Source organism: Trichomycterus rosablanca, chromosome 6, assembly GCF_030014385.1.
Source record: "Trichomycterus rosablanca isolate fTriRos1 chromosome 6, fTriRos1.hap1, whole genome shotgun sequence".
Classification (NCBI taxonomy): Eukaryota; Metazoa; Chordata; class Actinopteri; order Siluriformes; family Trichomycteridae; genus Trichomycterus; species Trichomycterus rosablanca.
The window spans coordinates 39,949,265-39,965,642 of NC_085993.1; the positions used below are offsets into that span (position 1 = coordinate 39,949,265).

Consider the following 16,378-nt stretch of genomic DNA (forward strand, 5'->3'; position numbering starts at 1 on the left):
CCACCATTGTGCTCGACGTCTGGGTCGTCTCCAGTACTTCAACCGAGGCTTTATGGACTCGTACGATAAACTAAAGCCGTATGGCATCGCTATGAATGGTTGCATTGACGGGTTTAGTCGTCATGTCAAGTGGATGGAAGCGTACAATACAAACAAACACAAAAATAATCACGGGTTATTGGATAACCACAGTAACATTGGAGGCTGCCCTCAGCGCTTGTGTGCCAATCCAGGTACTGAGACCCGTGCTTCTCTGAACTGACAATCCTACGACGGCTGCACACTCTTTGGCCACAATATTTCGACTTTATTCTCATAATCATTTAAACTTTAATCTCGAAATAATTTCGACTTTATTTTAATAATATTTTGACTTTATTCTCATAATATTTCAACTTTATTCTCATAATATTTCAACTTTTATCTCGAAATCGAAACTTAAACGACTTTATTCTCTAAGTCAAAACTTAAAATTATTTTTTACAGTGGCCCTAATACGCCGTCGTTGAAAATAGATTATTAGTGTAAAAGTGTGGGCCACACGGCAATGTATTCATGGATTAATAAATTAATTAATCAATCAAAGCATATCCATGACATAATAAACAAATAGTCTTTGAACAACAACACTGTCAACAACTGTCCTTGGTTCACATGTATTGCACACCCCACTGAAATGTCTATCTGTATTATATTCTGTAGTTAATAAATGTTCATATTATTTGATTACAGTGTTATATAATTATGGATATATAATATCTCTAACCTTGGCTAAATTACCAAACGAAAAGTATTTTCGGAGCCGAATAAAACGACTCTAGATGATACACCGAGTCATTTGATATGACTCACTGAATAAATGCGGAAAAGCCATAGTAGATCACACATTTTCTCGCGACAATAGGCTGTTCCTATAGAAACGCGTGTCATTGTTTCAGACAGCCAATCAAAGTCTTGAGTATTCTACGATGGCCAATCAGCTTTTGTCGTAGACCGGGGAGTACCCGCCTACCAAGTGACGCTCTTGATATCTGAGCGAGGAAGCTGGTAAGTAGGAAATGCCGGGTAACAAAATATTTATATTTGAATCTAAACAACCAGTAAAAAATGCGACAGCGCTTCAAATCTTTTAAACAACATGGTAGCGAAATCATTCATGGTGTTTTAATAACAGAAATTAAAACGTTTTATTTTAACTAGACCGCATGGTTAACAGAGCTAATGTTACATATTATTTGCCCGGAAATCTGAGGGTAACACGGGTTGTATTTCAATCCAATTCCAAAGCATTCACAGTTCACTATATAGGATGTCTATGTAACGCTTAAATCCATTTGTGAATAGTTCATTGTAGTGTACTTTATAGGGTGCAATGTGGGATTTAAACGTTGGTCTCGAATTCCTTTACAGTAGTATTGTACTAAACTTATTTGTGATTTGACACAAATAAGATTTTAAATTCAACACCCCACTTATTAAGAAATATAGAAAAAATCTACTTTAAAAGCCATATCCATAATTATTTAGCTTACTTTGGCTAATTTATTTTAACAGCTAGTTTGGCCAGAATATTTGGGAGCGGTTAAGGTCTCACCACAGATACTCGATGGTGTTAAGATCAGGACTTTTGACTGCACTACTCATGGAGATCAGTGTTCATTTCATACTTATCCTGCGTTGCTTTGGCTAACTAACTTAATAAAAGACAACCCAACTTACATTTGTCGTCTCTAAGATTCTCAGCTTAGATTTGTCTGTACTGAGCACAGTTGTATTTTTTAATCATCCTAAACACATGTTCATTCCTCTCTCCCTTAAAGCATATCATGATGCCACCACCATCATATTTTACAGTGATGGATATTGTTACCTGGCTGATGTGCCTTGTTAGATTTACTCCAACCATATATTGCTTGATAATGTGTTAACATTAACACTAACATTATTTCTGTTCTGTACCTCTACAGAAGAAAATGTCAGCCTCCACCAGTGACTGTAGTGCTCGTTTAAATCAGTTCAAAAATAAAGGAAAAGATGCAAATGTAGGTTACTTGCATTTCTACACATTTAAAGCTTTGTTTGCTTTTATTTGTTGAGATGCTTAGTCTTACTTATTTATATATATATATATTTTTTTTTATTTTAGGAGTTAAGGCGAAGGAGAATAGAGGTCAATGTGGAGCTCAGAAAAGCAAAGAAGGATGAGCAGATTTTGAAGCGAAGGAATGTGAGCTGTTTGCCAGATGATGCCTCATTTTCTACACTCCAAGAACAAAATCAAAATGCACAGGTACAAAATGTGACATTTACAGTTAAACTCCACAAAGTTAACAAATATTCATGAATCAGGTCTTTAAAAATAATTAATTTCAATGCTACGTTAGGGCAGCTCGGTAGTGCAGTGGATAGCGCTGTTGATATACCTATTTCTGTCGTTTACATTTTATATCCTTCATTTTATATATGCTGTTTATTTTAAATATGCGGTGTTTTTAAGATGAACCGAATGCTTGTAATTTAGTTTTTCTATACATCTTGGTGTACAGTGAAATGACAATAAAGTTCATCTTGAATTGAATCTCACAGCTGGTTGGGTGATCAAGGTCCTGTCTGTGTGGAGTTTGCATGTTCTGCTTGTGTCCATGTAGGTTTTCTCTGGGTGCTCTGGTTTCCTCCCACACGTCCTGCAGACATGTAGTCAGGCCAATCGGAGGTACTAGAAATTGCCCTTAGTGTGAGTGTGTAATCTGTCCAGAGTGTTTTTTGTCTTTTGCCGAATTAATTGGACCCACCACTACCCTGACCAGGATAAAGCGGTAGTGAAACAGGGCTATCTAACTTTACCTGACCAGCCAATCCAATCCATGTCCTTGGTCCTAACATTGTGAGTCTTTTCTCAGTTTTTGTCTGTAACTTTTTTCATTTTGTGTTCCCAGCATTGGAGTGTTGAAGAGATTGTCAATGGTGTACAAAGCGAAAATTTGGATCAACAGCTACAGGCCACACAAGCTGCAAGGTATAAGACATTGTATCTATGAGATGATTATTGCTCCTGTCACTCTTTAAATGCTTACACATATTTTGTTTTTGGGCTTTTTGACCTAAGATAAACTTTTTGGCCCCATTCAACATTTCCTTTGGGCTTTTTCTTACACACTAGGGCCCAATAAAAATTTCCTTGGGCCTGTGCATTAATACTTTAACTTTGTTTTTGGCCTACCATTCTATAAATTAATGGCCTTTTTATATTTATTTACATCACTGTTTGAATGCTAGCCCCTTTTTACATGTTTTAAGTCACCGTATAAACAGTAAGACCCAAACAAACCCCTATTTTCCATAAAGTGCCTAAATGTCAAGACACATCATCATATGAATACGCTCTAGAACATTTTTAAGCAACAAAGCTCACTTGATCTTTATTGATCAAGTGAGCTTTGTGCGGACACAATAAGTCCATGTTTGGCATTGTTTTACCTCTTAGCTCTCTTTTATATTTTTCTTTGGCCACTGTGTGTGAGTATGCTGTGTATTCAATAACCCAATGGTGTTGTGTAATTGGGTCCTAAACTGTGCTGTATAAAATCTTCCTTGATTTAATGCTGTATATATTGTTTTTTTTCACCCAACAGGAAATTGCTGTCCAAAGAAAAACAACCTCCTATTGACTCCATTGTAGATGCAGGTTTGATCACTGCATTAGTAAACTTTCTTGCATTCTCCCACTGTCCTCCCATCCAATTCGAAGCTAGCTGGGCCCTTACCAACATCGCCTCTGGCACCTCAGACCACACAAGGGCTGTAGTGGATGCTGGTGCCATTCCAGCCTTCATCACCCTAATCATGTCTCCTTATCCTCATGTCAGCGAGCAAGCCATCTGGGCCCTTGGTAATATTGCTGGTAAGGAAATATCATATGATTGTTAGAGACAGGTAGAATGGATGCATCACCTCAGTAGGTGCTAAAGCAGTTACTTGTTTTTAATCAAGGTTGTCTTGGCTCTTTTTAAGGTGATGGTTCTGCGTACAGGGACAAAGTAATCAAACATGGCGCCATTGAGCCCCTGCTTGCACTGTTGTCTGTTTCCGATCTGTCTGTTTTCACTGTAAGTACTACAAATCTATTTGTATCTAATTGAATGCAGTGCAGTGGCATTATTGGTATTATTTTTCATTTATATTTATTAAAGCATTTCATTTTATGTGCTTCAGTGAATGCATAAATTCCACTACTTTACAGAAAGCAGATAGCAGTTGAATTATATGACCTTGGCTGCATATACTGATATGTATTTAGCAGCATATATTGCTTTCAATATACACTCCCAATGGCATGAAACCTTTCCTAATAGCAGGAAGCGTTTCTGCATTTTTAATTATTGTATTTAATTGTATTTTTATTGTATTTAATTATTTTGCCTTTATGGTAAATTTCAGCCACAGATGTTTTTCTCACTTTTTGTTGCCATTAATGCCATTTTATCAGAATGCAATTTACATATGTTTGCAGGAATGTTATCAAGAACAATATAAGTTTGCATGAATGTCTTACTAGGAACATCTTTGACTAAAAGCCTTATTGTTTATTTTGTACTAATCAGACCATACATTATTAGCCTGATTAAACTCTTTATACCCCTGTCCTTACCAAACTCTATCTTTATTTTTTCCACCTGACTGTAGCTGGGTTACCTGAGGAACTTGGCGTGGACTCTGTCGAACCTCTGCAGGAATAAGAACCCGGCTCCTCCCCTGGCTGCAGTGCAGCAGATGCTGCCAGCTCTGCTAAAACTTCTTTACTATGAAGATGCTGAGGTGCTGGCCGATACGTGCTGGGCCATTTCCTACCTCACAGACGGTCCTAACGAGCGCATTGAGGTGGTGCTGCAGGCTGGCGTTCACCCTCGCCTCGTCCAGCTGCTTGCTTGCTCAGACATAGCCATCATGGTACGAAACATTATCACATTATTCTCAATTAGAGCTGAACGTAGATCCTAGACTGAATCATTATTTCAGTGCCTTTAGGTATTTAAGATTCTGCGATCACAAGAATTTGCATAAATTCTACCAGACCCCGCAATACTAGTTAAAGCTGGCAGTAACAGATGATCTTAATGTTGCTACATTTGGATTCGTCTGTTGAATTATGGATTATTTAGTTAATCATTTTGTTACCATTTCATTACATTTTTCATTTTGAGTCTGTTTTCTTAGTGTTTTATTAGTAACTAACTACGCTGCTTAAATATTAGTTGAATACTAGCAAATGGAAATTCCTAACTTTGTTGGAATGTCACAAATTAAAGCTGCAATAACAATTCCACGTCATTAAAAAGACAATGAAAAGACAATCAAAGTTAAAGTAGGATGTTAAATTTAGATACGATTTACGAAGACAGTTGGGTGTGCACAGTGAACACAGGGAGGCACGATTTAAATACATTTTTTATTTATCAAATACACTGTATTATGGTCAGCACAAAGCACGGTGTACCATACTTACTCTTGAGTCCCTGAGTGTTTATCCCTACATTACAGCTGATGCGTCCTAAAGTACAGATGTGCGTAACCTTTTAGATTTTAACTAGTGCATATGGTGGCTGTTTGATGATCAGTGTTGTCACCCAGTTTTTTGCTGACACTTTTGTATTTGTAAATTCCCCAGACTCCATGTTTGCGAGCACTGGGAAATATCGTGACGGGTACAGATGAGCAGACTCAGAGGGTTCTAAATGCCGGTGCATTGACTCTGTTTCCAATTTTGCTCCGACACCCGAAAAACAACATTCAAAAAGAGGCGGCTTGGGCGCTGTCCAACATCACGGCTGGGAAAGACTCGCAGATCCAGGAGGTGGTTGATGCTGGTCTGGTGCCACTGCTAGTGGAGGTGCTGCAGCAGGTAAGACTTTAGCAATTTATCAAATATTTATTAACCCAAAAGCACATGAGAGAAGACATATTTTCACAGAGTTAATACTGATACAGAAAAATTGTACAACTGAATTTACAGCTGTACAACTGTAAATTAAGCTATGGGTTTAGCTTTGAGTAAACTGCATGCCTGAATTATTACTCACAGTTTAGCTTTTGATAAGAACAGTTGTTCGTCTTTCTGTTGCAGCGCAAATGTACAATTAGAATTCAAGGTTCGTCTGTATTTTCTTCTTTACAGGGTGACTTTAGGACTCAAAAAGAGGCTGTGTGGGCCATCACCAATTACACCAGTGGGGGTACGGTGCAGCAGGTGGCGTATTTGGTTCAGTCTGGAGTCATCAGCCCTCTTCTGAACCTTCTCTCAGTAAACGAGAGCAAGACCATCATGGTCATCCTGGACGCCATTTCTAATATTTTCATGGTATGTGCATTTTGGACACCACATCTAGCGTCTAAGAACACTAACCATCAGCATACATCATGGTTGCATTTTGATAAGCTTGCTTGTTTGCTGTAGGTTAAATCAATAAGAACTTGGGTTTTATCTGACCATTGTCCTGACGTGTGTGTGTGTGAGTGGGTAGATAATAGGTAGGTAGGTAGGTAGGTAGGTAGGTAGGTAGGTAGGTAGGTAGGTAGGTAGGTAGGACGGACAGAAAAAGTGTTGTGTCAGAGTAGGGTTGTGTCAGGAGCGGCATCTGCTGTAATAATTGTGCCAAATCAGGTGTGCAAACGGTCCACTGTGGCGACCCCTAAAAATGAGAACAGCCAAATGGAAAGAAGTTAATGCTACTTCTTTTTACATAATATGGGTGTACATTTTAATAGTGTTAGAGTATTTTTTTAATCCAATCTTTGTTTATCCTAATAAATACACAATATTTGTCCATATGTTCCTAAGAAAAAAACTGAGGTAGATGAAGTATAGCAAATAACCACAAAGGGATTGAATACTTGTTTTTTTATACTGTACAGAGCATAACAATGTTGATCTGTTTGTAATGTGTGTACTGTTTGTTGATCTGCAGGCTGCAGATAAGATGTCTGAGACAGAGAAGGTTTGTATGATGATTGAGGAATGTGGAGGACTGGACAGGATTGAAGCTTTGCAAGCTCATGAGAATGAGATGGTCTACAAAGCAGCACTCAACCTCATAGAGAAATACTTCTCAGAAGAGGTGAGCATTCAGTCATAGTGAAAAGATTGAACAGACTTGTCCCTGCAATTTCTGCAGCTCTTTCTTTTCTGATAGTGAATAAGTGGAACGCATTTCATTGTCCAAGAACATAAAAAATAAGATTTACATCACAATATGCTTAAAGGCTGTGTGTAATTAAGAGCCTCTGCTTTACATTGGCCACATTTAAACTGGCCTAAAGTTTGTTGATCACATGAACAAACATTACAACTTCTTTGCCACTTGCACCACTCAGATCAGCACCCTTACCTCCCCTGTCATGTCACCTTCTTTTACACTAACCAGAGAGCCATACTCTGTATGGAGGATCATATGCCTTTTGTGTTCCTTCACTACTAATGCTGGTGCCTTGACTAGATAGAATAGTCTTGCAGTGGCAATAAGGGGAAACCCTTTCTGAACTTCCCTTCCTCAGACATGGTTGATTGGGACTGTAGAGCGACTGATCAGGCTGGTAGCACCGCTGATACTTAATCTCTCTGCAGTGGTGGGCTGGCATATTAGAGTACTGCAGTATCATTTGATTATTAAAGTGTATTAATGATGTTGTTTTAAGTAATAATAATCTTGACCTTTTATCAGGATGAAGAGGATCAATGCGTGGCTCCTGAAGCTCACAGTGATGGTTTTGCCTTCCAGATTGCTGATAACCAAAGCACTTTCGACTTCTAAAACACTTTCTCATTCTACCACTCCACCTTACTTTTTATACAGTTATAAACATTTTATGCAAGTTTTGTATATAAAGACATGCTCTTTTTACTCCAACCCTGTAAATAAATATTTTATTATGAACGATGTTGTTTGATTTACACATTATAACATTGTGTATGAATGGAAACATCATGATATGCTCATTATAAACATAATGCCAGTCGGTTTCCAACATGCAGGTCTGTTTGATTACAAATGACCAATTTTGTCATTTAGATTGCTTAAATTCATTGCTAGAACTGGCATAATTTAAATCACTAAAACAATAGTTAAAACTCCTGTACCTGGTTGGTTTTTTTTCCAGATATTTTAGTTATTTTCTAATGTTCATATACATGATTGGTGGTTTGGCTATCTTAATTTCTACTAGATATGAATAAGCAAATGGATGAGTATGTGTGATGCCCTGTAATGAAACTTGACCATGTCCTAAATTTATTTTCACCCAGTGTTATTAATTGTACCCATTGTTTCCTGAACCCACCACAATTCTGATCAGGTTACTGAGAATACATAAGGAATGTTTTAAATATCCTACACACTTGGTTATGTAGCTAGTAGAGTGAATGCCACACAACAACTTAGGTCCTGAGAAATACAGTTCTGGTCAGGATACCAGTCAATGTCAAGGCATCATGCACTTGCACATTTAGGTTTGCACCAAATGGTAATTTAGATCACTAGAAGTTTGGAGAAATGGATACACCATGGACATGGCCCTAATCCATCAGTGGATTACCCGTGTACACATGAACTAAAGGGTATTTCTTTTTCACCTTCCCCGTGTTTTTAAAAATCTTGCTTTTGGTCAGTGTGAGGAATTGCTCTATGATTACTGTTGGCTTTTACCTAAAACATGAGTTGGACTGGCTGCTTTAATAAGCCCTATATTTAATTAAGTGATCAAATCAAGTGTGTTGCCCTGCAAACAACTGCTGCTTAGTCTAGGGTGTTTTTTGTCCTGTGTTTTGTGTAGCGCCGAATACACCGCGGCTTTGACCACGATTAAGCGCTTACTAAAGATGAAGAAATGCATTGCTGTATACAAGAGTTTGTTGCAATTCGAATTGTTACCATGTGGTGTCGCGGTTAATCTTTTTAGGGCGAAAAGGTGTGTATACTAAACGTCTTCCAAAACCCTACTTATGCGCACTGCGTAGTATGGAAACGATTGGGGTTCTGCGTCCTACGTAGTGTATCACGTACTTAATTGGAACACCGCCTCTGGTTTAATAGACGTTGGCTGTGTACAAGTTCTCTTTCCGAACAAAAATAAAGTGGTTTGTCCAAACGCAGCGGCGTCTTCCTATGGAGCAGCAGGATTGACTACCGCGTCCACAAACTTTAAGACTAGTGTGGTTTATAAAATAGGATACATATTAGAATGTAAAACTGAGTTTTAGGAAGAATTTTGGAAAGTTTGTCAGAAATACTTGTGGGTTAAAACCCATCCGGAGAGTAATGCGGCGTCTTCACTGGCTTCTCTCTCACTGTCTCACTGACCGGACTGTACAAGCTGAAGCTAAACAAGAACCAAGAACTTTTACTTTTACAAAATAAGTTTGTTCACCTAGTTAGATATTTTAGTAAAAACATAGTAACGTCAAGCTGGAATATAAAGGGAATGTCCAACCAAGGGGCGAGGAAAAATGGTCCAGTCAAACTGCGCCTGACAGGTAAGAGCTGCCAAACATTTACATTTCTGTGTTATTAGCAGTTTTATAGAGATATAAATATGTGGTTTAATGACAAATTAATACTTGTCAATACATGATAGTCATTCAAAGTCTTATTAAGGTGGGTATGCATAGGCGTACAAGCTATTTAATGTATTTTTATTGATTTTACATAATTAAAGCACAGCACAGCAGTTTTAAGCAGGTTGTTTAATTTCATCACCCAGAGAAAGTAAGACAAAGCAAACACACAGTAATAATAAAAGTTATTTACTACTCCTCAAAACATGTCCAACCCATTCAATTTCTTAGTGATTTTATCATTTTCTGTCTGGAATTGCATGAGCAAGTCTTAATGTTTTCTAATTGACAAATAAAAATAGCAAAAATTGTATAACAATGTTTTGGAGAACCTTTAAAATTAAAACAAAACAACTCAGAGGAAAAAGTTATAAAACACAAACCTGTATGAAATTGATGTCATTAACAGTAATTCAGTGTGTGAATGCTGGAACTCTTGTCACTTTTTATGTTAGACATGTATCAGGGATATATTTACTAACAGCACAGTTTAGACTTCCTAACACCCATCAGAAGTTATTCAGAATGATCTCAAATGCCACCTTCACCCAACTTACCAGAACTTATTATACAAGAACATCCAAAAACTTCTTTACTTTGTGTAGCAACACTATATAATCTATATATTCAGATTACTTTATTCAGCCTTAGAGCTTCACTGTATATTTGTGTAAACAAACGCTCTAATAGCCTGGGCAGCTTGTTTGTTTAGAATTCTCTCTCCATTATTGATTAGCATAGAGACTTAATTAAGAAATTGTTGGAAGGTCATTATGTCGACTTTATTAAAGGTCTCATTTTAAACAACCTTGAAAAAACAATTATAATTCACAAAAACTGGTTAATATTAATAGATTTTGTGGAATAGTTAAGTGTTTTAGTGCGATTGTTTAATGTGCGCTACTGGTCAAAAGGTTTCGATTTTCTTTTAGTTTTTATTAATGTTTAAGCAGTTCAAATCCAGTAAATAACCTGAAAACATACAAAAGTATTCGGAAATAAATCTTTTGCCTGAAATTGCATAAACAAGTCTTAATGTTTTCTAACTAACCAGTAAAAATTAGCAAACAAAATCTAAAACCTTTAAAATGAAAAGAAATCCATTCAGAGGGAAAAGTTATAAAACACAAACTTGTATGAAATTGAGGTCATTAAAGTGTTTCAGTGTGTATGACTGTGAATGCTGGAACTCTTGTCACTTTTTATATTAGAAACGTATGCATTCAGGGATATATTTACTAACTGCACAATTTAGACTTGATTCCTAATACCCATCAGAAGTTATTCAGACTGATTTCAAATGCCACCGTCGCCCAACTTACCAGAACTTATTATACAAGAACATCCAAAAACTAGCTCCATATAAACCACTCTGTGTAGCAACACTATATAAGCTATATGGACAGATTTAACTTTAGAGCTTCACTGTATAGTTGTGTGAACAGACTTGTCCTTAACAGCTTGAGCAGCTTGTTTGTTTAGAATCCTCTCTCCATTATTGATTAGCAAAGAGACTTTATTAAGAAATTGTTGGAAGGCTTGGGCACTTAGTTTGTCCGTTTCATTATGTGGTCATTTATAAAAGTCTTAATTCAAATTTTAAACAACCTTGAAAAATCCTTTAAAGTCACACAAAACTGGTTAATATTGATCGAGAAACTTGACCATGTATTAGTTTATGGTTTGTAAAGCAGCAAAGGTTTTGTGGAATTGTTAAGTGACTTAGAGCGATTGTTTGATGCACGCTACTGGTCAAAAGGTTTTGAGTTTCTTTTAGTTTTTATTAATATTTAAGCAGTTCAAGTCCAGTAAATAACCTAAAACATACAGAAGTATTCGATAATAGTTAGGAAAAATGATTCAGAAACCTCCTCACTTTAATAGATATTCTGGTGATGTGTGTAGAACGGAATGAAAATATTCAACAAGTCTCAGTTAACAGAGGAAGAATATTTATTGGTCTGTACAAGTAATTTTCATAGTTCTCTAGGTCTAGTTCTCTTGACAAATATCCATGAGCTCTAATATTCAACCTCCAGCCTCAGTAGAAAACATCCTTTTGCCTTGACAGCCTCTAATAAGTGATTTATTTAAGTGATAACAAGCTTCTGAGACCTCTCTTGTGAAATCTTCACCCATTCCTCTTGTGCAAAAGCTTCCAACTCATTGAGCTTTGATAGCTTTCGTGCTAAAGTTGTTTTCTTAAAATCCCACTATTTTTTTCTATGGTATTTAAATCTGGAGACTGAGAAGAAGACTCCAGGATATTCCAGGACTGACCAAGGTGTCTATATGCAGCTCCATAAGCTTATCATAGTAATTATGAATATTTTATTTAAATGTCATGGTTGTTCTGGCATCATAAACTTTAGTGAAATCAAAACTATTTGTAACTGAATTTTTTTTCTTCTTTTGGCTGCTTAAGTATTTATCAGCAGCGTGAGTCACTGTGGGTAAGGGCCCCCTAGAAACACTGGGCACAAACCTAACAAATGGCAACACACATTCAACTTATTCACTTATACTTGGAAATGTAGAGCAGCCAGTCCACATGGAAGGAAATCAGAGTTCCTGGAGCAAACCCAGACAGACACGGAAAGAACATGTGTCCTCATAGGCAGTGACATGAAACCAGGATTAAACCGAGGTCTCCAAAACCTACGTTTCTGTGTGAAACTTATTTCACTAGCTGTGCCAACCTGTTTAGTTTACTAAATAGTGAATCATTTTAAGTGTTAGATGTTATTGTAAGTGTTCCAGTTGTTATGTTTAAGCTGTGTCTCAAATACCATACTATGTTGTACTGAACTGTGCTGTCTACTGTACTGTGGTTATGGCTTTGCAGATTTTTGTTTGGGTTTTTTTCCTCGGTTGCTTGTGTTATCAGACGCTGTCAGAAAGACTGGATGCTATTGTATTTTTGTTCTCTTTGGAGATTTATTCCTGGAGTGATTGTGAAAAAGGATTTCAGTTTTATTTTGAAATCTAAGGAGACAGAACAACCTTTGGCTGGTGAGAGACTGGTGTCTGGAGGGAGTTTAGGATTGTGAGGGGGAAAGTTTGTTTTGACTGCAGAAAGAGCAGCGATGAGATCCACATTGCTCAGACTAAAGCTGAAAAATATGGGCTGAATATCTGTGTGATAACATAAAATAGTTTTGTGATAATATGTGTGTGTACTGAGATTGTGAAAAATATTTGGCTATGAATTGCTCTAATAGTGACTGACAAAAAAGCAAAACAGCATCGCTAACTGTTGTATAAACAACCTATATTTTAAAAATGATTGTTTTAGGCCACTCAGGTGGCGCAGCGGTAAAGCACACGCTAGCACACCGGAGCTGGGCTCTCGAATACATCGTCTCGAATCTCAGCTCTGCCATCCGGCTAGGGTCTCCTTGTAACTGATGCAACTACGACCTCTTCTGGCTGATTGATGCCGCCTGCACAGGGATGGGGAAGGAGTGCGTTAATCAGGTTGTCTCTCTCTCCATACACTGGGCTGATCCACATTAGCACTCGCCTAGTGCAGGTGAAAAAATGCATATGGCTGCTGCCCACATGTCGGAGGGGGGCGTGGGTTAGCTTTGTTCTCCTCAATCAGAGCAGGGATCGGCATTAGTAGAGAGGAAGCATGATGCAATCGGACGCACTAAAAGTCGGGAGAAAAAGGGAAGAAAATGCATAAACAAAATACAGATGCTTTAGAAATATGGGTGCTCATGTGGTGCAACAATCTATCCGCGTTCTTTTCATGAATTCCTATAAAGAAACACATCAACCCCCACTTTCACTGTTCATAGATGGAACCTTTTATTCAGCCATAATAATAATAACCATAGAAGCTGACATAGCATTAAGAATCAAACGAACAATGTACAGCCAGTTGCATTTGTCCGGACTCCCTGCCATGTCGTTGGCTCTGCTGAGATTCAACAGGCTTAGAAAGTCATTCGTACCCAGAGCCATTAGTCTCTACAACTCCACCAGGCAGGGACAGCTGACTGTAGTTAAAGAGTGAGGGTTTCTAGTGTAGCCATGTGTGTACGTACTTGTATGCACTTGTATGCATGTGCATGGGTATATATATATGTATGTATATATGTATATATGTGTGTATGTATTTGCATATGTGTACATGAGTATACAGTATATGTGTATGTATTTGCATGTGTGAATATGTATGTATATGGGTGTATATGTATATATATGGCTATATTGGCCTCATTGTGCAATATTGTCACATGTCACTTTACTATTTAATAATTTAATTACTATTCAATTTTTACACTAGCAATATACCTCATGCATCATTACAGTTACCAGTTATTCATTTTATGTTAATCACAAGAAATACTCGGTTCTATTTTTTCTTTTCTGTTTGCTTTTGTTTTGTTTTGTACTGTTAATTATTTGTTATATTATGCTACTGAGGCTTTAATTTCCTTCGGGATCAATAAAGTATCTGTCTGTCTGTCTGTCTGTCTGTCTGTCTGTCTGTCTGTCTATCTATCTATCTATCTATCTATCTATCTATCTATCTATCTATCTATCTATCTATCTATCTATCTATCTATCTATCTATCTATCTATCTATCTATCTATCTATCTATCTAACACTCAGAAATATGTGTGTGCCGTTATTCACTTGGCATCTATTTTTTGGTGGATTACACACAGTTTGAACCAGTCTGTCCCCAAATAGGTGTAAACTGAAGGGTTTTTATTAATGAAAAGAAACATTGTGGGTTTTTTCCATCAGGCAAATACCACCAGCTGTCAGGATTTGAATGTGGCTGTCAGAAACCAAAACCCTGAATTCTGCTGCTTTGTACAACAGTTTGTTTAATCATCTTTAGTGATTATTCTATACTGAGTGGCAGTAGATCCCAAACCTGACTAGAAACAAGACAGGAATACACCCTGAACAGGGTACCAGTCCATCACAGCACACCACAGACTCACTCCTGCACTCAATAACATATAGGTGCAGGTTATATTAGAATAAGTGGAAATTGAAGTACCCAGCAGAATCCTGTGCAGAAACATGCAAAACCTGCAAACCTCCCACAGACGATCACTAAAGACGACATTTAAACACTTACCCACAGAACCCTGATGCTAACACGCCACCTCATCTGATACCCTAACCCTAGTGCCAATATTAATCATACAGTGGGGCCAAAAAGTATTTAGTCAGCCACTGATTGTGCAGGTTCTCCTACTTAGAAAGATGAGAGAGGTCTGTAATTTTCATCATAGGTACACTTCAACTATGAGAGACAAAATGAGAAAAAAAAATCCAGGAAATCACATTGTAGGATTTTTAAAGAATTTATTTGTAAATTATGGTGGAAAATAAGTATTTGGTCAATAACAAAAGTTCAACTCAATACTTTGTAACATAACCTTTGTTGGCAATGACAGAGGTGAAACGTTTCCTGTAAGTCTTCACCAGGTTTGCACACACTGTAGCTGGTATTTTGGCCCATTCCTCCATGCAGATCTCCTCTAGAGCAGTGATGTTTTGGGGCTGTCGCTGGGCAACACGGACTCCACAAATTTTCTATGGGGTTGAGGTCTGGAGACTGGCTAGGCCACTCCAGGACCTTGAAATGCTTTTTACGGAGCCACTCCTTCGATGCCCGAGCGGTGTGTTTAGGATCACTGTCATGCTGGAAGACCCAGCCACGTTCCATCTTCAATGCTCTCACTGATGGAAGGAGGTTTTGGCTTAAAATCTCACGATACATGGCCCCGTTCATTCTTCCCTTAACACGGATCAGTCGTCCTGTCCCCTTTGCAGAAAAACAGCCCCAAAGCATGATGTTTCCACCACCATGCTTCACAGTAGGTATGGTGTGCAACTCAGCATTCTTCTTCCTCCAAACACGACGAGTTGAGTTTTTACCAAAAAGTTCCATTTTGGTTTCATCTGACCACATGATATTCTCCCAATCCTCTTCTGGATCATCCATATGCTCTCTGGCAAACTTCAGACGGGCCTGGACATGTACAGGCTTAAGCAGGGGGACACGCCTGGCACTGCAGGATTTGAGTCCCTCTCGGCGTAGTGTGTTACTGATGGTAGCCTTTGTTACTTTGGTCCCAGCTCTCTGCAGGTCATTCATCAGGTCCCTCCGTGTAGTTCTGGGATTTTTGCTCACCGTTCTCATGATTATTTTCACCCCACAGGATGAGATCTTGACCCCAAGGGAGATTATCAATGGTCTTGTATGTCTTCCATTTTCTTACAATTGCTCCCACAGTTGATTTATTCACACCAACCTGCTTGCCTATTGTAGATTCACTCTTCCCAGCCTGGTGCAGGTCTACAATTTTCTTCCTGGTGTCCTTCGACAGCTCTTTGGTCTTGGCCATGGTTGAGTTTGGAGTCTGACTGTTTGAGGCTGTGGACAGGTGTCTTTTATACAGATAACAAGGTCAAACGGGTGCCATTAATACAGGTAACGAGTGGAGGACAGAAAAGCTTCTTAAAGAAGAAGTTACAGGTCTGTGAGAGCCAGAAATCTTGCTTGTTTGTTATTGACCAAATACTTATTTTCCACCATAATTTACAAATAAATTCTTTAAAAATCTTACAATGTGATTTCCTGGATTTTTTTTTCTCATTTTGTCTTTCATAGTTGAAGTGTACCTATGATGAAAATTACAGACCTCTCTCATCTTTCTAAGTAGGAGAACCTACACAATCAGTGGCTGACTAAATACTTTTTGACCCCACTGTATATACCAGTTGTGAAGTGAAAGACT

General features: G+C 37.9%; 2 protein-coding genes across 2 annotated transcripts in view; both read left to right on the top strand.

The window, feature by feature from the left end:
• The first annotated feature begins 1,026 nt into the window (after nucleotides 1–1,026).
• Nucleotides 1,027–7,928, top strand: LOC134316552 (importin subunit alpha-1-like). Its single transcript, XM_062996947.1, has 11 exons — nucleotides 1,027–1,047; nucleotides 1,968–2,042; nucleotides 2,147–2,290; nucleotides 2,937–3,016; nucleotides 3,633–3,901; nucleotides 4,012–4,106; nucleotides 4,684–4,947; nucleotides 5,666–5,899; nucleotides 6,173–6,355; nucleotides 6,963–7,112; nucleotides 7,716–7,928. Exons 2-11 carry the CDS (start codon nucleotides 1,974–1,976, stop codon nucleotides 7,803–7,805), a joined length of 1,578 nt encoding a protein of 525 aa, XP_062853017.1. The 5' UTR covers nucleotides 1,027–1,047; nucleotides 1,968–1,973; the 3' UTR covers nucleotides 7,806–7,928.
• Nucleotides 7,929–9,120: 1,192 nt separating this feature from the next.
• Nucleotides 9,121–16,378, top strand: part of LOC134317121 (E3 ubiquitin-protein ligase SMURF2-like) — a 98,664-nt gene continuing 91,406 nt past the window's right edge. Inside the window, exon 1 of the mRNA XM_062997827.1 lies at nucleotides 9,121–9,523. Coding sequence (XP_062853897.1) covers nucleotides 9,472–9,523 — 52 coding nt within the window. The 5' untranslated portion in view covers nucleotides 9,121–9,471. The remainder of the gene's footprint in view (nucleotides 9,524–16,378) is intronic.